Here is a 19526-nt window from a genome sequence, read left to right as displayed (position 1 = left end):
TCCTCAAGCTAGGCAGCTCTCAGCAGCTGCAGCCTGGCCTCTGGGCTTCCAGGACCAATTTCAAACACCATGCCGAGTAGAACTTCTGCCAGATGGTCCAACCTTCACATTTAAGACTCATTTACAAAGCTTTCCTCACCATCCCCCCAAAGGTATCACTTGGATTAGAGCTCTGGGACATGGCTGTTGTGCTTAAGATCAGCTGCAGCCATGAGACAGATGCTGTGTTATCTAGCCTTGCCCTCTCAGCCCTAGGAACAGCCAAACCAGCAGAGGAAGGAGGTGTGAAGAGTAAACAAGGCAGCAAAGCACGGCGAATGTTAAATATCTTTATCAAGTCTATCTTATTTACATGAATACAGAATCACTTTACAGACAGTTTAATCAGGAGGCAACGCGTGCTTTATTTCAGCAAATTAAGGGCAGGGCTGCGATGTTCTCATTGAACTGATCGATCAGTTTGTTGGTGATGGTGCCTGCACAGCACAGCAAACAGCAGGCTACATTAACCATGAAAATACTCACTGCAAGAGCTCAACTCCGCCTGTAGGGGCGATCCACTCCACCTCTGTTCTCACATGTAGCAACAATGACTTTTTGACCAATCATTTATGCTGTGGGTGTTGTGCTAATGTAATAAAATAGTTTGGACAAACTGGCAAAGAGGTGGGTGATTAACTTTCACCCTTTCAGGAGCAACGCTGTCTGTGCTGTGACTTCAGTTAATTGGGGCGGGTGTGGAAGGAAACCTGAGGCAAAGCACGGATTCCATCACTGCAGGAAATGAGCAGGACTAAGAACCCCCAGAGCTGCTGAGGAAGCCAGGGCAGCTGGGCTCTGACAGGCCCAGCAAAAGGGAGATTGTGTCATGAAGACACTGTTAGAAGTCACTGATGCACCAAACCTCCTAGGAGAAAACACGCGGTGCCAAGCTGACACAGCACATCTAGCGTTCATGAGGGCACCTGAGTGAGCAGCAGCAATCTCAGGCTCCATACAGCAAACTGCTCTGTGCTGGATGGACAATTTTTATTTCACATTTCCACTGCTTTGGATTCTGAACAATTTTTTACTATTATTAACAAACGAACTTCCAGTGGCATCAGGGACAGTGGAGCAGCCTCAAGAAATATCTCCGTTACTGCAGAGCTGGCATTTTCCTTCGTTACCATTTCCTAGGACAGCGGGTTGCTTCTGTATCATGATGGTTGTTGGTGCCTCAGTGGTTTGTGGCCTCTCCAGCTGGGATTCTCAGTGTGCTACTGACTGACATCCTTCACTCCAGTGCCTGCTGCCAGGATTCATCCCCAACTGCTTAGATGATGTGCTGCTGCTGGCTCTCAGTTTCCAGTAGAACGTTTCCCTGCAAGTGAAGCAAGCAAAATGCTAAGGTGTTCCTGAATGCATCAGCCTAAAGTGCACAGCCCCTCCAGACTGTCTTACAGGCACAGGAGTGAGAGCACCTCACACCCAAACTGCAGTCACGCTTCATTAGTTACAGCTAAGATGAACTTGGAGCTGACAGTGAGAGGAAGCTGAGCTGAGACCCTGGAATCCAGAACACCAGTCTGCTATGGCTGAAGAGATGTTTTCAAGCCTGCAGAGCTCCCTTACAGCACCCCAACACCAATTAAAGGTAGCTGGGCCCCAAGCTACAACACTGCTTGTTTGTGTGACATGGGCTTTGTTGTGCTTTCCAGGACAGCTGATCCTTCCTGGCAGGTTCTGGTGCTCTCAGCCCCCATTAGGGGTGAGCCCAGCCTGAGGACCAGCACTGGAAGCACTGCAGGCCCAGCCGTGCCTCCCAGCAAGCTCCTGCATGGCAGCAGCAGTGCCCAGCCCTGGTTCACCAGCTCACCAAAACACCCCCAGTGCATTGAATCAGGCACAGCCCTTCGTGGAAGCAGGGCTGCAGGAGAGGCCAACCACCTCCCTGTGGATGGATCCAGCATTTCCCCTTTGGTGCAGCAATGATGCAGTTTGGTTTCTGGCTTTTCTCTCCTGTCACACAGGACAGCTAGGGCTTCTCACATCAGTGGCTGGAAGGCCTGAGGCTAAGTAAGAAGCAATGCTGTACTTTTGCTTCCTCTACCTCTCAAGAATGGCAAATTCTGCTTAGTGTGGGGGAAAGACGATGACAAAACGTAAGAGCCTTCCTACCTCAGATGGGGTATCAGGAACTAAACATTTTCTTAAGTTTGGAAAGGAATCCCTCCTTGTTCTCCTCAGCCTCAGGCCTGTCAGCACTAGCCGTGGCCCTGCCACCTGGACACAAACAGCAAAGGGCTGCAGTCAGAAACATTCCTCAGCCTGCTCCACCTCCCACCAGCAGCCAACACCCCTGACAAAGGGAGAGAGTTATTCCAGACTGGGAATGGTCGAGCCGCCTGGTTTTGCCAGCACGCTCACACTTGGACACCTCTGACCATGAGGGGCTGCCAGCACCTGCCTGGCAGTGAGCTGCAGGACTGGGAGCACTTGCAGTGAAAAGTGCTGCACAGCCTGGAGCCCAGAACTCTGAGAGATGAATGACCCTGGTCCCTGCCCTCTTCCCAGCCCTCCAACCAGCAAGGGAACTCCTGTGCTGCACATTTAAGTCAGGGGCCGGACAGGCTTTGAACACAAGCGTGGAAGTAGTGAGAGTCTGTCACTGAAAGCAAGCTGGTGACTTCACTACAGATGGACGTCGCCTAACAGAACAAAGACCTGCATGGCAGCCCCCAAAATGGCCTGTGTCCCCATGCTTCACTGCCTGTGCCATCACTGCTGCAAAGCAGTGTGAAACCACAGCGGGAGCCTGTCACAAGCCATTCTCGTGCCTCAAGGAGAAACTGAACTCAGGCTAAAACGAAGAAGGCTACAGGTATTTCAGAACATATGTCTGCATAAGGAATCTTACTGGCAGCAGCCAGCAAGTCCTTCTTACTTAGAAAAAGTCCTGAGAAGTGGCCACAGCAAGAAAAAAACACCAAAACCCAACATTATTTGCCACTCTGATTTATCTGCAGTTCGTCAATAACAAAAAACCCAAATCTTCCTCAAGCTTTCTCTGCGCAGAGGACACAAAGCCCAGCCCTCCCCATCCTCCCCCAGCTGCCTCTCGAGCTCACACTGATGCAATGCTGTGAAATGCTCAGGCCTGTGGCACAACGTGCCTCCATCTGCTCAGGGCACTTTCTGCCTCCCTGAACAAGGATAAGTGTTCAGCAGCAGCCTGTCTCTAAACTGCAAACTACTGGCACTGCTTTTAATCCAACTTGTTGCTTAATTGTGTTTAAGAGATCTCTGCCCTTCCTCTCAAGATTGATCTCTAATGTTTACTTGCAGTGGAACAAACAATCCCATTAAGTTCTGTGCTATCAAAGCACTATAAAAGATTGGGAAGTGTAGTTCATTGCACGTTCCAATATCCTGAACTTCAGCCTACATCCTCAGGTTTTGGCATGTGATGCTGAGAAGACCTGAGTTTCCAGGATCCAGGCAGCTCTCACAGACTCCTTTGCTTAGCAGCACACAGTCATAAATCCCCATTTTGGTTTCATACAAGAACAAACCACAGTCTATCAGGCATTAAAAAGCTCACTTTTCCAGTATGAGCAAAGAAAACATTGGTTTGTTAGCAGAAAAGATCAAACCTCGCCTTTCCTGACTGTTCAACATATATTTTGTCTTTAGTTGCTGTAAGGAAACTGCAAAGCCACAGCTTGAACTGGTGATTGAGCACCTGGTGAAGGGGTGTAGCTGGCCCAGGGAGCACAGGAATTGTTTGCACCTGTGCTTCCTATATGACCAGAAGGGGACCAAGGTAGGGCAGATCCCTCCATGGCTCATAGAAGGGCCAGCCACTGAAGGAAGAGCATCCCCTGGACCTTGGCTGCTTCCTGAAGAGTGCTGTGTAACCAGGGAGCTCCTTGATCAGCTGGGTGAGTTCAACTCTTCTTTCTGTATGTGATTATTAGTCTACCTGCAGATACTTAGCTTGATAGTGCCAAGAACGTGTCAGAAGTGACTTTGCTTCTCTGTGAGCAGAACAGCTGCTACTGATGCCAGATAGGTTTCAGTGGAGACCTATTGAGTTGAGAGACAATTGCTGGATCCAGCTTTTTAATCTGGAGCCGAAAATGCAGCTTTACAAAGCTCTCAGCTAACTGCATGATCTCTACCTGCTTGGTGCTGCCTGCTGACTACAGCCAACATCAGCACCAATGAACATTTCTATCCAAGGCTTCCCCACATGCACAGAGTATGGCTCGGAGCAACCTTGACAGCAATGTTCCCCTTCAGCTTTCAAGGAGAAACATCCCACTGCAGGCAGAAGCAAGCACTGAGAAGAACTGATTCTCTTATGCAGAGAGCTGGCCTGAAGCACGTTCCCTTCTCCTCCTCTGCAATGAAGAAGTTACTACTGGCACAGGGGTGAGAGCAGGCAGTAGAAGGCGTCCATCACTGTAGTGAGACTCACCAGATCTTGTTGGGACCCTGCAGTATTTCAATACCTACTCCTCGGTCACACAGGCTCTGCCCAGTGAATAGCACAGTAATGCTTCCTGGGAAGAGGCTACTTCTTTGTTTTATGCTGCAGCCTATCAGCATCACTGGAATGACTTCTAAAATAACGTGCTTGGCAGCTTGTGCTGCCAACACCACCTGAATGCCACCTCAGCTCACCTTCCTGGGCCTGAGCCCTCAGGAAGCACTGAGCACACCCACACCAGCTCCACGGGGAAGGGACGCTCGTTCCCACAGCTCACCTGATGCTGTGTTTGTGACTCCATTCACTGTGCCATCCACGTCTGTCTCATCCTCAGCATAGCTCATCATTAAGGCTCTCTGGCGATCCGTCAGCCTCCTGCAGGTCAAAGACAGAAGTACTGGTAATGGCTGCCTTTGGAGACAAATGTATCTGCACGTTTCCTTAGGCTCCTCTGGCAGTAAGCACAGGAGGCAGCTACTGGAAGTAGAGACGAACACTCTTGGCATTCACTGAGAATCCCTATGGTGCTCTCATGTGAGCAATCTATAAATCAGCCCAGTGGGATGGATGTGACCCACTGCTTTTCACCAAAAAACCCAAAATCTCTTGAAGTGCTGAGAGGAACTGTGTGGAGCTGCAATGGAACATCTTAGGGCAGAGCTCAGGGAATCAATTCCTTGGCTGACTAGCGCAATGTAAGCTGAAGAGTTTGCTTTGCTACACAAGCAGAGGGCAGTCAGTGTCAGGCAACAACCTTCTGAGGACCTGTAAGCTGTAGTGTTAAGAGCACAGATGTGTCAGAAACCAGAATGCTGATCTGCGTCACTGGGATCCAGACAGAAGTTGGCAGTTCTCCATGAACACCATGAACACCATGCAGGTATGGGGCTACCTACATATTTCTGGGGTTTAGGATTGCTTACGGCTGGGTTGCCAAATTACAATTACAAAAGAGAATCTGTTTCACGTTAGAATAAAAAGCAAAGAAGTTAAGGTAACTGTCCAAGGAAGACTCAAAACAGATCTTGATAAAGCAGTGAGAAATCCTCATAAAATCTTCCCGAGCCCAATTTCTTGCAAACAGCTGAAGACTTCACAGAAACTTGCATTACTTACTGAGGAACTTTGATCTTTATGTGAATGTAGTGGTCTCCGTAGCCATAACTGTTAACCTTGGGGATGCCTTTCCCACTCATTCGAATTCTCTGGTCTGGCTGAATACCAGGGGGAATCTGTGAACGCAGAGGTGCCACATTCATTACTCCACTGTATGCATGTATATAGTTATTACATGTTTATCATAATTAACTATTTCTCTAGCAAGATTCAAAATAAGATGGCAGACCTGGTACATCAGTGACAAATTTCCATCAATACTGATGTAAAGAGAGTAAAAGAACCCAGCACAGTTTAGAAGGTACTAGATGGGATTTGTGCAGCAATCCATCCAGCCCCTCCTTCCCTACAGCGAGCTGTAAAGGTGTGACCAAAGCAGGTCACAAATTACCTGACACCCAATCCTTAACAAGTCTGAAAGCTGATCTTGATAGACTCAGATTTACAGCATCTTTACGGAAAAGGAAAAGGCTCTGATGCCCCACACTGACTGATGGCAGAGCTCTTCCACACCACGCTACTTACTGTGATATTGATCGTCTCGTACAAGCCTTGGCATCTGGCTGTGCCTCCCAGAACAGCCTGTGCTACTGAAATAAGGAGGTCAGAATGGATATCTGCTCCATTTCTTCTGAACACTGAACTTTTTTGAACCTAAAAGGCAGGTAATTCCACAACACAGTGAGCAGAACAACACACAGGTAACAAGGTAAACTGCTTTGAAAGATCTCAGCAGAAAACATACCAGAAAGCAGCAGCCACATTCTTAACATCCATGGTCATGACTAAGAAGTTTAGCTTAATGTTCAGTCTTTTGTAAAAACACAGATCATTACATAACTCTAATTAGCCAGAGATTTGGGAGTATGTCTGCTTATCTCTGCAACTCCCCCACTAATCCTGTCTGTTAGTTCATTACAGTCAGTGCCATTCTGCAGAGACAAAGATGACACTGTCTTGTCCAGGACCCTGAAAAGGGAAAGCCAGAGAAGGAAGGCAAGAACTTCTGTAGTAGCTTCACAAGCTGGAAGAGAATTAAATTCTCCTGCACCACGAAGGTGATGGAAAAAGTTCTCATAGACAGAGGTGCATATAACAGGGCACCTGCAGGAGAAGACAGCCCCAGCTACAACGAATGTGCAAAGCAGCACTTAATGCAAATCTGCAAAAGGACAGTTGACCCCCCAGCCTCCCGTGTGCACTCCTGCAGCCCTGCTGGGCACTGCAAGCTGAAAGCTCCTTCAGATCTCCACATCAAAATCTCACAGCACTGAGAACCTGCTCTGTATTTTGATGCACACGACCATGAAGGCCTCATCCTGGAACAAGCAGCACAGCTCCTGAGGAGCAGAATGAACATTACAGTGCACATCTTCTGCAAGCTCACATGGATCACGTTACCTCAGCTGTTTCAAAGGATCACTTGCTTTCTCCTGCCAGACTTCCCTCACAGTTGTGAAGGGAATAAAATACAGCATTAGTAACAATACGCACCCGGAAGGTGATGAAAATTTCCTTCCTGCCTACAGGCATCCGAACTGTCTGCCCATCCTCAACACCTGCAAGCAGGAAGAGGAGAGAGAGAGGAAAGTTATTTCGTGTTGTAACCCACGTGCTACTGCAATTCCTGCAGCTTTTCTGCTCAGACCCCCTGCCATCCCACCTCAGCAGCACCTGAGGAGCAGAGGCACAAGACTGCCAGCAGAAAGCACAGCAAGCCCCAGTCTGGGAGGTGCAGCAGCACACAGCTGTGCCTCAGATTGCTGCTGCCAAGCAGAGGGGGGCCCCTTCCCAGCTTTGTAACCTCAAGCCCTACAGAATTCTTCTAGGAAATGCACCAGACTGAGGCATACTGGGCAGCCTCTGCAAGCTGCTGGAGAGCTCCATGCTCAGGGCAGTCCCAAGGCATCAAGTCTTCAGTCCCACTGCTCCTTTTTCTTTTTTTTCCTTCCGCTGACAAAAGCAAACAGCAAACTTTTCTGAGCTAAGCAAAGGCTTTCAAGATTCCCATCCCCACCAATTTCATCCAGAACAAAGGGAAATGCAAGTTGACCAAATCTTTTGAAAGTTTCACTCTTCAAAACTTGTCTAGAAGGATCCATACAAGAACCAGAACTTCAGCTCCAAAAGGGGCAAACATTTTTATCTACCACGTACGAATGCACGGTCAGAAAGTTTCTCATCATGAACACTTTCAATGACCAAGCTATCAGTCTGCTTTGTTCTTAAGATAACTTCTCCAAAGCAAAACATGTTTATATAGCTTTGACACCTGCAGCTGGCGGAGAAAGCCACACTTTACAGGTAAGTGCCTCACAGCCTCGTGGAAAGAACTGTGGTCAGCGTAACAGACAGCAGCACACCAACCCAACACTGACCAGCTGGCACAGGAACTATCACTGTCTTCCTCTGTTTGGTTTGCCCTGTCCCTCGGCACACCACGCACGGAGTTGTGACGATGGAAGCACGACCTCCACATCTTCGGCACGTAGAGCGCATTACAAAAGGGCCTGTGTTTATTGTTTCCTAGTGAAGAAAACAGGTCACAAATGATCATACAGATATTTGCTACCAAGATGGTACTTCTCACTTCCACACCAGCGACTGGGCAAGCACATCTGGGCTCTGCTGATAGCACAAACCTGATAGGGCAGTTCAGTGATACCTTCTCCATCCCTACAGTGCTAAGTGGCTCAGAAATCCAAAGATACTTGTGAGAAGCTGGGTCAGATTCAGTTGTCATATCAGAATCATATCTGGTTTCCACTGAAAACCATCACAGCTATGAGCAAGCACGTCATGGCCAGGTGAAGTGACACAACATTCACCTCTAGGATTTGAGGCAGAAGCAAGAATGAAGCTCCTTGCAGTGCTGATTCACAAGGCAGTACAAACATCTGTATTCCAAAGAGCCTGAGGGCAATTCACTTTCATGAATTATTACCTCTGTATGGTAACTGAGCCAAGGCCACTGACTGAGCATCTGGGGAAAGGACCAGTCAGCCCAGGGAGCACAGGTGAAGGCAATTCAGCTGTGTGATGGGAAGGGCTGGAGCCTGGCTGCACCTCTCTTAGACCTTATTTAAAAGCTGACTGCCTCAGAGGAAGGATCTCTTTATGGAGAGCCCTCTTTGGTGGAGTTTTCCCCTGTGAACTTGGAGTCTTCAGATACAGGTAAGCCATTTTCTTCCCTTCCCTTATAGCACCTTTTTGTTGTGCTGATCCATTGGTCATTACATCTCTGGTGAAACACCTCTTCCTATCACACTGATCTGTCCGATTGCCACCGCCACCATCCAGGAAAAAGTTATGGAGACTAAGCTATGGACCCAACTCTGAAAGGCAGCCCTCAGGCTGAAATACAGGAGGAGACAGTGGGAAAAGCCTGCCTCCCACTCTGAGCAGCCATACCCTCTCTGTGCAGGAACCTACTCTGGTCACAGACTGACTGCCAGTTCCCGCTGTGAAGCACAGAAATCTGAAGGCTGAAGCTCGGATATTTCTTTACTTACTCTAAGCAGCAAGCGACTTCTCATTCAGTGGTTACCCTAGAACTATCCTTGCTTTCCTCTCTCCTCACCCCCTCAATTCAAAGTATTCTATTTAAGCCCTAAGTAGTTTCAGAATTGTTACATCACATAAATATGGGTGTCTGGATGCAGTGCCAGATGACCTGGTCCTGCTTTTAGCTTGCCAGCACACTTTTAAAATAAATATCCCCAGTGAAGATGACATCGAGTCCACGTTAGCCTGGCTTCACTCAAGATAAGCTGATGATGTTAATGAGGAACTGTGGAAGGGAGTGACTTGTGCCAAGAAAAGCATAGCAGAAGCTGTCTCTTAAGACTCACCATGCCAGTGCCATTGCAGTAGTGGCAGCGCTGCACTTTGGTGCCAGGTTCGTTTCCTTTCCCGTTGCACCGCTCACAGGCATCGTTGATGTTCACCACGATCTCCTTGTTCACGCCTTTTGCTGCTTGTGTGAACGTCAGCTCCATGATGTACTGTACAGGAAACACTGCCATCAGCCCTCAGCCGATGTGTGATGGGATCTTAAGCAAAGCAGAATTGGTTTTGGCCAAATATCAGTGCTTAAATTATATCCATGTAATGGAAGGGAGAAGAAACAGGTGGGTGCACAACATGTGCAGAAGTGCTCTGCCTCGTTCTGGGAAGAAAGAGTCTGTTCCATATGAATAAGAAGGGACACAAAAGGACGGCAAACGTTACAGCAATGATGATTATACCAGTTTTGTAGAAGGAATGGCTTAATAGAGAAGAGGAAAGCAGAAGTTGTGTTTTTCTGTTCTTAGAAAAGGACTTTATTACGTCCAAGCATTTTATTTAAAGGGAATACAGCAATGGGGACAGGTAGAGGCTTTCAATCCTAATGAAAGCATCTGCTCTCCCTCAATGAGCTCCTTACTCAGCAAAGAAAGTGATCAGCAAAGACAACTCCACAACAGGAATTTCTGTTTATCATAGAAAAGTCATTTCTAGTCAAGACAGAAGTACTGAATACCAAGCATTTCTGAAGGCATTACCTGAATCAAGGTTGTCAGTGCTTCAATAGCATTTAGCCGCAGCACAAAGAACAAGAAATAGGTTTTAAAATGAGCTCTGCTGCAGTTAAGCCAATTAAGTTGAAGAATTCAGCCAATTAAGCAGTCAAATCCAACGCTGGAAGGCTTGTTTTATAGTTTAAAGGCATTCTGTGGTTTTCAGCATTGCATTACAAAGCAGACATGTAAAACAAATCGGAGCAGGAAAGATGCCTTACAATGATAGAAACTGTTTGGCAGCACTCATCGGTGTGAATAAACACCAGATGAAGCCCACAAAAAAATACTGGTGTGGAGAATGCATCCCATGGCTTACAAAAACACTCCCAACCCTACAACAGGACGCTCACATGCTGACCACGTCAGAAGCAAACTCTTTGCTGAAGCTCACTCTGTGACAGCCTAGTGTCATGCTCCAGCTTTTGTGGTTTTCATTTTGCACCGTCAGGAAATGCACCCGTTTCGTACCTCCTGCGGCTGGTCGAAGACATTCTGAAAGTCACCAAAGGAGGATCCTGAAAACTCTCCAAAGATTTTCCTGAAGAGTTCCTCTGGATCAATCGATGGACCGCTGCTCCAGTACTGGCGCCCAGCACCAGCACCTGCTGCACCAGGATCAAAACTGGCTGTCCCGTAAGCATCGTACTGCTTCCGCTTCACTTCGTCACTCAGCACCTTTAGGCAAAGGAACGATGCCATCAGGACACTCCTCAGATCCCACGCAACCCAGAGAGCCCTGCACACCGCCTGGGACAGAGGCAGCCCCAGGGGAGCTCCAAGCTGTCCGCATTACCAACGCTACGATGCTCAAACCTTTGTGTCATTAGGAAGAGCCTGGACCAGATCCAGGCTGGATGTGGCTCTGGGCAGCCTGGTCTGGTGGTTGGCGACCCTGCTCATGGCAGGGGGGATGAAACTAGATGATTTTTGAAGTCTTTTTCAACCCAGGCCGTTCTGTGATTCTATGAAGAGCATTCCACTCTTGTGAGCAGATGAGTTAATGAAAAGCCCCTTCTTCTGTGCTATCTTGTCATCAGGAAAATGGCAAGCTCTTACCAGTTTGTGATAAGCAAGGATAACTTACTTTACATACGTGATCATTCGTGTACTTCTTAGAAGCTGGTGCTAAGAATGCTTGGGTGAATTTGGAAGCCCATGAGAGGCACAGCCAGCACAAAACAAGGCAAAGAGCACAGTGCAATGGACCCTCCTCAAAGAGCCACTACCTGCTGACTGTTCTGTTTGTTTGCTCATTTAAGATGTAATTCCACTGCAGTGACCATCTTTCCTATCTATGCCAATCACTCACTGCTAAGAGCAAGAAAAAATGGAAGGAGCTGAAAGCATGTTTAGCTACACTGGAAATGTGGGGGAGATCATTTGCTGGAAAGATGAGTGGGGCAGAGATGCTGAAGTGTAAAATGGAACACGTTGACACTGTGCATGCAAACACAAGCAAGAGGAGGAAATATCTCCCCCCATCTAATCCAAGTGCCGCTCCAACCTTCTCTCCTTTTCACGATGGCAAAATGCTGCACGTTACCTCGTAGGCTTCTGCCAGCTGAGCAAACTTCTCCTTAGCTTTAGGGTCGTCCTTGTTTGTGTCCGGATGGTATTTCTTTGCCAGCTGAAGGAGAAAAAAGAAGCATTAGAGACGGGATCAATTTCGTTTAGCGCACGCGGGGCAAAGCCCAGCACTCGGCATCCCGGCAAGGCTGCCGTCATTGCGCAGCGCTGCGGGGCTGCAGCCGCCGTGCCGTGCCTGGTAGTACGCCTTCTTGATCTCCTTCTGGGTGGCGGAGCGCGGCACTCCCAGCACCTGGTAGTAGTCCTCCTTGCTACGGGCCGCGCTGCTGTGGAAGGAGGCGGCGGGAAAGCGCTTCGTCCCTGCGGGAGAACAGAACGGAGCAGAGCGGAGGGGCCGTGAGGCAGCCCGTACCACCGGCACCGCGGCCCGGCGTCTCCTCCCCGCTCACCCGCGTGCTGAGGCCCGGCGCCCGGCTGAAGGAGGCGGCGGGCGGCGGGGCCGGGCGCGGCGCCCAGCCCTCGGACGATCCAGACCAGCGGCAGCCGCCCGTCCCTCGGCCCGCGGCTCCTGACGGCGGCGGCGGCGGCGGCCCCGAGCCAGCGCGAGGCGCACCCGGCCGCCATCTTGGCCCGCGCGCGGCTCTGCGCCTGCGCCACGTCGGGCCGGGCTGCGCGTGCGCGAGGAGGGAGAGCGTGCGCGGGAGCGGCCGGCGGGCGAGCGGTGCTGCGCGTGCGCGGAGCGCTGTTAGCCGGGGCGGGAACGCGTGAGGAGGGAATGGAGGTGCGAGGGGGCGGCAGGCGGGCGAGGTTGCGCTCCGACCCGCTCCTCCTCCTCCTCGGCGGCCGCGGTTAGCGCCAAACGCCGCCGCGCTGCCGGTTCCCTCTCCGCCCGCGTTAGCGGCTACGCTTTCGCAGAGGTACGGGCTCCGACCGCGGGGTGCCCTGCGAGACGAGGCCCGCGTGGGCCCGGTCGTGCGGTTGAGAGAGGACAGGCAGATGGCGGCCGCGCGGCTCCCTTCAGCCCGGCGCGTTCCGTGATTCCTGAGGAGAGCGCCGTCCTCACTGCGCTCCTTCGGCCACCCGGCTCAGGGCCGTGCCGGTTTCGTGCCTCGATGCTAACGGAGCTCCGCGCTGCGCCGTGCGGGCGCGGCTCCTTTAAGCGCCGTGCGGGGCGCGGGAGGAACGAAACGGCGCCGTGCGGGAACCGGGCTGCGGGTCGGGACGGGAACGGGCGGGTGACACGGCGGGTGCGGGGCTCCGCTTCCCTGACAGCCGCACGCGGCGGTTCTGCTCGCTGCTGGGGGCGGGGCGGCCTGCCGACATCGCGCTGTGTGGAGCAGCTCTGCCAGAACGGGAACCCGCCGTGCGCCGAGCCGAGCAGCGGGGCGGGGCCTGGCGGGGCAGGGCTGAGGGCGGCGCGGCGCGGCGGTCCCGGCGCACCATGAACCGCTTCAGGGCGTCCAAGTTCCGGCACACCGAGGCCCGGCTGCCCCGCAGGGAGGTGAGCGCGGCGGGCACCCCCCGCCGGCCCGTGCCGGGGGACGCGGGGGCGAGCCGGGGCTCTTCTAACGGGGCGGGACCGTGCGCGGCCGTGCTCGGTACCCGGGGCTCCGGGGCTGCCCGGGCGCTCCGTGTGCTCCGTGTGCCGTCTCCCGGGGCAGGCGGCATCCCCTAAGCGATTCCTCCTCTGCAGCCACGAGATGCCCAGCCGGGCTCCCGGCCGCGGGCGCTTCCTGCCCTTCGCAGGCTCCCCGGTGCTTCTTCCCCACCCCGCGACCCAGGCGGAGGCGAGGCGTGCCGCCCACCTGGTGCGTGCCGCTTGCCGTGCGTGTGCTTCCCGGCTGGCAGCAGTAAGGCTGTGCCCAACCTGCCCGGGCAATGTGTGTATCAGGCAGGGAAGTGTGCAATACTGGGCGCTGAGCACCGCGCCCTGCCCGTGCCACCCCGCTTCCGCAGGCAGAGAGGAAGCACTGCAGGCTGGGGCCGGGTCCCAGCACCCACGAAGTCAGTGATAGTATATCCTCTCAGCGTGTGGTGTGCAGCCACACGGTGCCCAGCACTGGGCTCTGCAAGGCCTCTGCCCCGTGATGAAATTGGACAACCAGCCCTGTTGAGTGGCGTGGCCCATCCTGGCTGCAGGGCCCACTCTGCCCTTGTCCCTGCATCCCCATCTCCTGCACGCTCAGAAGGGAAGGGGAGGAGATGCTCACTCAGGGATGGGCTGTGCTGAGTGTCACTGAGCACTGCTGGCGTGTGCAGCTTGTCCTGGGCACCTGGAGCCAGCAGGCTGGTGGCATGGTGCAATCCACTCTGCTTATGCGTTGTGCTTTGGCAACAGATGGGTGCAGAATGTGGTGTAGACTATATGACCAGAAGTGGGGAGGGTGATACTGCTGAAAGTCTTTTGGTTTTGTTGTTTTTGGCCACCAACATGTTCAACTCATGGCATTTTGGCTTCAGCACTCACATTCCCTTTAACTTCCCATTCAAACCATCCTTATGCAAGGCTGGCCTGTCCTACAGGAAGGGTCATGGTGACATCTGCACCAAATCAGGGGGCACATGCAGGCATCAGGACTGTCATAGCTCCACTTCAAAGGGCCTGGGGGTCTGGCAATGGGAGTTTACAGCATCCCGCAGGCAGGCACATCCCTGGCACTGTGCTGTCGACTCCAGCACTGGGGTGCTCTGCAAGATGTTGAGGACAGGGTGCAGAGAGTCATTTGCTGTGTATGTATGCATGGGCTGTATATGAAGGAGCCTTCTGAATGGCATTTCCCATCCGGGCGCAGGGTGCTGGGAGCCGTGACCCCGCTCTGTGGGGCAGAAGGCTCAGGTGTCGTTGCATCCCTGCAGAGCAGAGCTGCTTGTTTACTGAGGCAGAGACAGACACTTGACCTGACTGGATAGGAAAGTGTGATGTGACATTAGGGTCGCAGCTGGTTGCTTCTCCCCTCTGGCAGTGTGTTCTTGTGACATTTCTAGGCATTTTGTGGCTGGGGACAGCTGACTGACCCTCCCAGTCTGAGGACAGGAGCCTCCCCTTGGCATGGAAAGGGTTAACAGGCCTGCCACCATGCTGTGAGCTGTGACAAGGACCAGAGGAAGTGCTGCAGGAACTGCTGCTCTGTCGGGCCCCAAGAGGAAGCTGTGCAAGGAGAGGAAGCTCAGGTCTCATCTGAGGCCATGCAGCTCCTATCCTGCAAATGGCTTTGCACAGCTGCAGGACTTGTTGTAGGCTTCTGTTGCAGCCATGGGGACACTTGCATGATGCCCAGCGTCAGGTTTGTGTAGAGTTGGACTTGGCCCTTGGGCATGGAGTTGTGACTGTATTCGGTGTCACAAGGCTTCTCAGCACCCTGCTGATGCTGGAGAACGAGTAGCAGAGTGAGATTTCGGCTCAGGAGATGTGGGGAAGTCCTTTGGCTGTGTCCCCACATAGGATGTGTGCTGCCGAAGGGGTTTATCTGCCATTGCCAGTGCCTCACTCAGCATAGCCCAAGAGACCTTTTCAACATCCCTAACTCCCCACCACTGGTTTATGCAAAACCCCCTGAGCCCTTCCCACCACAGGACAGTTGAGGCTCGGGATGGGTTCATGGAGGGGCAGCACTCAGAATGGGGGTGCTTGCTCCCATCCCTGTCTCTGCAGAGTGGTGGCAACGCTGTCCCTAACCTCCAGCTGGCCCCAGACGCCAGCCCATAGAGGGGTCATGACTGTGCCTGTAGGGCACAAACGGCTGCACTGTTCCATCCCTCCTGGAGGGCAGAACCTCGTGGTCGTGCCTCCAGCAGCCTCCAGGTCTTGCTGTGTAACTCGTTGAAGGGGCTCTGTTGGCACTGATGCTGTCCATGATGCAGTGTCACCACTCTGTGCTCTCCTCTCCAGCCCTCCAAACACCGCCCCCCCGAAGCAGTGCCATCTCTTAACACAGGTTTCTCTCTCCGTCCCAGGCCTGGATCGGGGGTCTCCGAGCCAGCTCTGTTGCATCCTATGGGAACCATGTGAAGGCCAGCTGCCACTGGGTCGCCTTCAGTGCCGAGGCAGCAGGTGAGGTGCCTGGGGGTGGTGTAATTTTGCCCTCAGAGCTGGGTGCAGCTGCCTGGGGCACAAGAGGCCCATGTGGCCTGGAGCTGGTTCTTTCTGAAGTCCCCTGAAGGTGCTGTCCACCCCACTGTCTCTTCATTTTTCTTGAATTGCAAGTGTCCCAAATTGTGGGGGCTTCCTGGGAGCTCTGATGGGTGATGTCCAGGCTGTCAGGCAAGCGGTGAGCTGCTGCTTTGTGTTCTCTGCAGGGGTGCTGGGCATTGTGCTGCTGGAGGGCAGGGATGGAGGCAAGAGGACCGTGTCTCAGCTCTGCTGCCACTCAGGTAAGCTGGGCAAGGCTGGGTTTCTACAGAGGAAAGAAATCAATCCCAGTCCCTACAAAGAACAGTCTTGAGTTCTTGGGGAGCTTCTCTTAGCACACCCTCACCGTGTTACTCATTGCACAAAATGTCAGTGGGGCAGACTAGTGTAAAAAGCACTCTGGGAGCATAATTCTAATCCTTAACTTAAACCAAGCACCCTGCACAAAGGCACCTGGAGCAGACCCGTGAAGCAGCAGTTGCCAAGCAGCCCCGAGGCAGAGTGTGGCTGCCCACACTGAGCTGTGATTGCAGCAGTGTGTACCTGGTGATGAGGGGAGAAGGATGGTCTGGTGGCAGCATTGCTGCTGGCAGCGCAGTGTGTGCCACAGAGGCAGAAGGCATCTGGGGACGGGGGAGTCTGGGCACCCTTCTGGGGTCTAGAGTGCAGTGTGCACCCATTTCTCCAAAACTGCAACAGAGGGACAAGATGGGAGCAGGCTGCTGAGCCAGTCCCAGCACTGCCTTTGTGCACGCAGTGCTTTGGCATGGCTACAGAAGCACACAGTGTGCCTGAGCTGTGCTGTTTCCACCATGTCTCAGACTGTGCATGGCAGCCCCTCTAGTCACTCAGCCGGGGTGCAGCAGATGGGAGCTGCATCCTGCTGGCAAACGATGGAAAGTCTCCCTTTGTAAGTGAGGTGAGCCAAGGCAGGGAGATTAGCCAGACACTGAGGCCCTCTCTGTGCTGCCTCCTGCTGCAGGAGAGCCGGAGACTTCGAGCTGTGCCCTGTCACCATCACAGCCACCGGGGCAGCCAAACTGCCACTTAAACAAGGAAGCCTGAAGCTTCCCAGCTACCCTGGGCTATGGTTCAGGCCACGTCCCTCCTGGGACTCAGCCCATCACCTCTGGGCTCGTTGCCCTCCTGAAGCTGTTTGCCCAGCTCCATCTCTGCCCTGTCTGGCGGCTGTCCCTGTGCCACTAAGCTGCCTGTGCTCCCAGAGAAGCGCTCCAGGGGCCAGTGGAGCCACGCAGCCCTTAATGGGATTTCGGCAGAAGCCCTTTGAAGCTGATGATGCCTGGGAAACGCCTCCCTTCTGCATTCAAAGCAGAGAAGGGATTTTCTTCTCCTCCCAGGGCAAACATAGCAGATAAGTCAGGAGCCAGAGTACATCCCTTTCATTTTGTGCCTTCGGGGCCTGCATCTCAGCAGCCTCGTGGAAGTGGAAAAGTACACAGTGACCTACTTTCACCCGTGTGCTGAACGCGTTGGAGGGGCTGCAGAGTGCGGTGCCAGCACTGCTCCTGTGGGGCTCTGCTGACGCCGCACAGGGCTGGGACAAAGGAGCCTTGTTTGCTGGGTGCATGGGGCTGATGCGGGCGCCCTTGCGCCGTTGGCACTTCTACCACCCTGCACTGCCGGGGGCTTGGCGTGGGGGTGCCTGCTGTGAAATGAAAGCTGTTTTAAATAGAGAAATGCAGCTGCGGGTTGCTTGGTGTGCTCTGCCTGTGGGGACAGAGGAGTGTGAGGCCCTGAGGGTCAGCATGGGGGGGTCACAGCAAAGCATGCTGCCCTGAAATGCCTCTGCCCCGGCTGTCTGCATGCACATGGGAAGGGCCCAAAGTTGTCTGCATGTGACCTGGGGATGAGTCTCTTCTCCTCACCTTCCAGATGCAGTGACAGACTTTGACTTCTCACCCTTTGACCCGCTCCTGCTGGCCACAGGCTCTGCTGATGAAACGGTGAGTGCTAGGTGCAGTGCCATGTGGCTTTCCCCAGCCTGTCCCTGGGCCTTGCTGCAGGGTGGGGGGAGATGGGTTCAGATGGGATGGGCCTCCAGGGTCTGACCGTGTTTTCTGGTGCCGCAGGTGAAGGTTTGGCGCCTGCCTGAGGAAGGGCAGGAGCTGCCCAGCAGTGCAGGGCTGACGCTGGGTCCTGGCGGGGGCCCAGTGGACATGCTGCAGTTCCACCCAACAGCAGATGGCATCCTGACCAGTGGCGTGGGGAAGCGGGTCACTGTGTGGGACATGGGGCAGCAGCAGCCACTGACAGGTAGGCACAGCCCCATGGGTGTGGGAGCAGAGAAACTGTGCCTGAGCCAACCTGGCCTGGTGTCTCATCCCTGTGGGGATGCTCACACTGTGCTCTCAGCAGGCCCTGACGTCTGCTCTGGCTGCTGTGGGCCCTTCTGAAAGGCCAAACCATTGCACCTGAGAAGCTCTGCGGTAACGGAGGGTTGCGTCCTGAGATCTCTGGGTCTTGAAGGTTCAGTGGAAAGGCTTGTGAGAGGAGGCTGGCTGGATGAAGGGTGCTGCTCCCTGGACAGTGTGAGGTGGTGGGCATGTGGGCAAGGCTCATGGGCACAGCGTGCCAGCACTGTTCTGGTTTGTGTTTTGAACTGAAAGGATTTGAATTCAGGAAACCAGCGGTGGCCTTGTGGTCTGTGTGACAAACATGAGGTCCATCTGGGGAAGAGAAATCTGCTTTGACTGTGGCGTTCTTCTCAAGCAGAAGGATTTTTTTTGGCAAAAACAAATTGTTCAGGTGGAAAACCAGCATGGTTTGGCAGTATGGTGCCAAGCTGAGCTCCCGCTGCAAGGAAAGCATTGCCAGACAGAGGGTGGCAGGAAAGGGCCTGCTCCGTACATCAGAGGACAGAACCTGTGCCAGCCCATGGTAGGCTCTGACCGTTCTCTCCCCTCCCAGCACTAGAGGCCCATGGGGACCAGCTGCAGAGCATATCCTGGAAGCATGACGGCCGCCTGCTCGGCACCTCCTGCAAGGTGAGTGGAGCACACATGGGGCTGGGAACCTCATCTGTGCATGGTGACGTTGCTGTGCACTGTGTTTCTGAGTGGGCAGTCCTCCTCCTCCTCTCCCTCCTCCTTTGCCACCTGCTGGGCTCTGACTGCCTTAAGCGAGATGCTGATCAGGCTGTTGGCAAAGCACTTGCTGACCTACCCTGTCACCCACACGGGATGTCTCTGGTGACCATAAATCTGCTTGACACCCGAGGAACGTGGGGTGGGAATGGTGACCCCATTTGGGGGAGAAAGGGCAGAACTGGGGCTGGTAAGTGGGATGGCAGCACTAGATGGCGCCTGCTGCTCAACAGCTGTGCACGGTGCTGGATGCGCCAGCGTGCAGGGCATGTGCAGGCCTTGCATGCAGGCTGAGTGCACAGGCAGGCCCCAGGCTGTGTGTAGAGGCCAAGCAAGGACTGACTGTGCAAGCCCAGCTGAGCATGCAGACTGAGCTTGCGTGCCAAGCAAGGAGGTGGTCCTGAGATGGGACCAGGCGTGCAGGTCAAGCATGCAGACCAGGCTCCCGATGCTCCTCTGTCCCTGCAAAATGCCCGTGGAAAAGGCCTAGCACCAGGACGTATTCCTACTGTCCCAGCCAACCCTTCCTGAGGCACTTGGCTGAGGAGCTGAGTCAGGGAAAGGCTCTCTATGCTGCCCTTGGGATGCTAGGGAGCATTTGGGAGGATTGGGCT

General features: G+C 53.4%; 2 protein-coding genes across 4 annotated transcripts in view; one reads left to right on the top strand and one right to left on the bottom strand.

The window, feature by feature from the left end:
- Positions 1 to 315: 315 nt before the first annotated feature.
- On the bottom strand, positions 316 to 13002 carry DNAJA3 (DnaJ heat shock protein family (Hsp40) member A3). Its single transcript, XM_042864457.1, has 13 exons — positions 12950 to 13002; positions 12129 to 12421; positions 11915 to 12039; positions 11696 to 11779; positions 10621 to 10827; positions 9442 to 9594; positions 7969 to 8116; positions 7085 to 7149; positions 6116 to 6244; positions 5591 to 5706; positions 4752 to 4849; positions 2161 to 2265; positions 316 to 1363 (listed from the first exon to the last, which is right to left on the bottom strand). The coding sequence occupies exons 1-12, from the start codon at positions 13000 to 13002 to the stop codon at positions 2174 to 2176; spliced, it is 1563 nt and encodes a 520-aa protein (XP_042720391.1). The 3' UTR covers positions 316 to 1363; positions 2161 to 2173.
- The window catches only part of LOC122176267 (mitochondrial import inner membrane translocase subunit TIM16-like), a 37256-nt gene continuing 30234 nt past the window's right edge, over positions 12505 to 19526 (top strand). For 2 of the 3 annotated variants that reach the window (XM_042864653.1, XM_042864648.1), the window contains exons 1-6: positions 13100 to 13180; positions 15634 to 15730; positions 15976 to 16050; positions 17702 to 17772; positions 17899 to 18082; positions 18737 to 18813. In XM_042864653.1, coding sequence (XP_042720587.1) covers positions 13121 to 13180; positions 15634 to 15730; positions 15976 to 16050; positions 17702 to 17772; positions 17899 to 18082; positions 18737 to 18813 — 564 coding nt within the window. In that variant the 5' untranslated portion in view covers positions 13100 to 13120. Of the gene's footprint in view, positions 12597 to 13099; positions 13181 to 15633; positions 15731 to 15975; positions 16051 to 17701; positions 17773 to 17898; positions 18083 to 18736; positions 18814 to 19526 lie in introns of those variants that run through there. The other variant, XM_042864649.1, reaches the window with a different exon arrangement.

This window comes from Lagopus leucura, unplaced genomic scaffold, assembly GCF_019238085.1.
Source record: "Lagopus leucura isolate 7727_CA_CO unplaced genomic scaffold, USGS_WTPT01 Super-Scaffold_760, whole genome shotgun sequence".
NCBI lineage: Eukaryota > Metazoa > Chordata > Aves > Galliformes > Phasianidae > Lagopus > Lagopus leucura.
This window is presented reverse-complemented; position numbering and strand designations above follow the sequence as displayed.

What these genes read in the sequence shown, in the direction of transcription:
- DNAJA3 (XM_042864457.1), bottom strand. Translation starts at nt 13,002, where the DNA reads ATGTCGGCAGGCCGCCCCGCCCCCAGCAGCGAGCAGAACCGCCGCGTG. An exon ending in AGCTGGCAGAAGCCTACGAG is followed by an intron (nt 10,828 to 11,695) that starts GTAACGTGCAGC and finishes CTTTGCCTAAAG; the next exon opens with GTGCTGAGTGACGAAGTGAA. An exon ending in TCTTCGACCAGCCGCAGGAG is followed by an intron (nt 9,595 to 10,620) that starts GTACGAAACGGG and finishes TTTCCTGTACAG; the next exon opens with TACATCATGGAGCTGACGTT.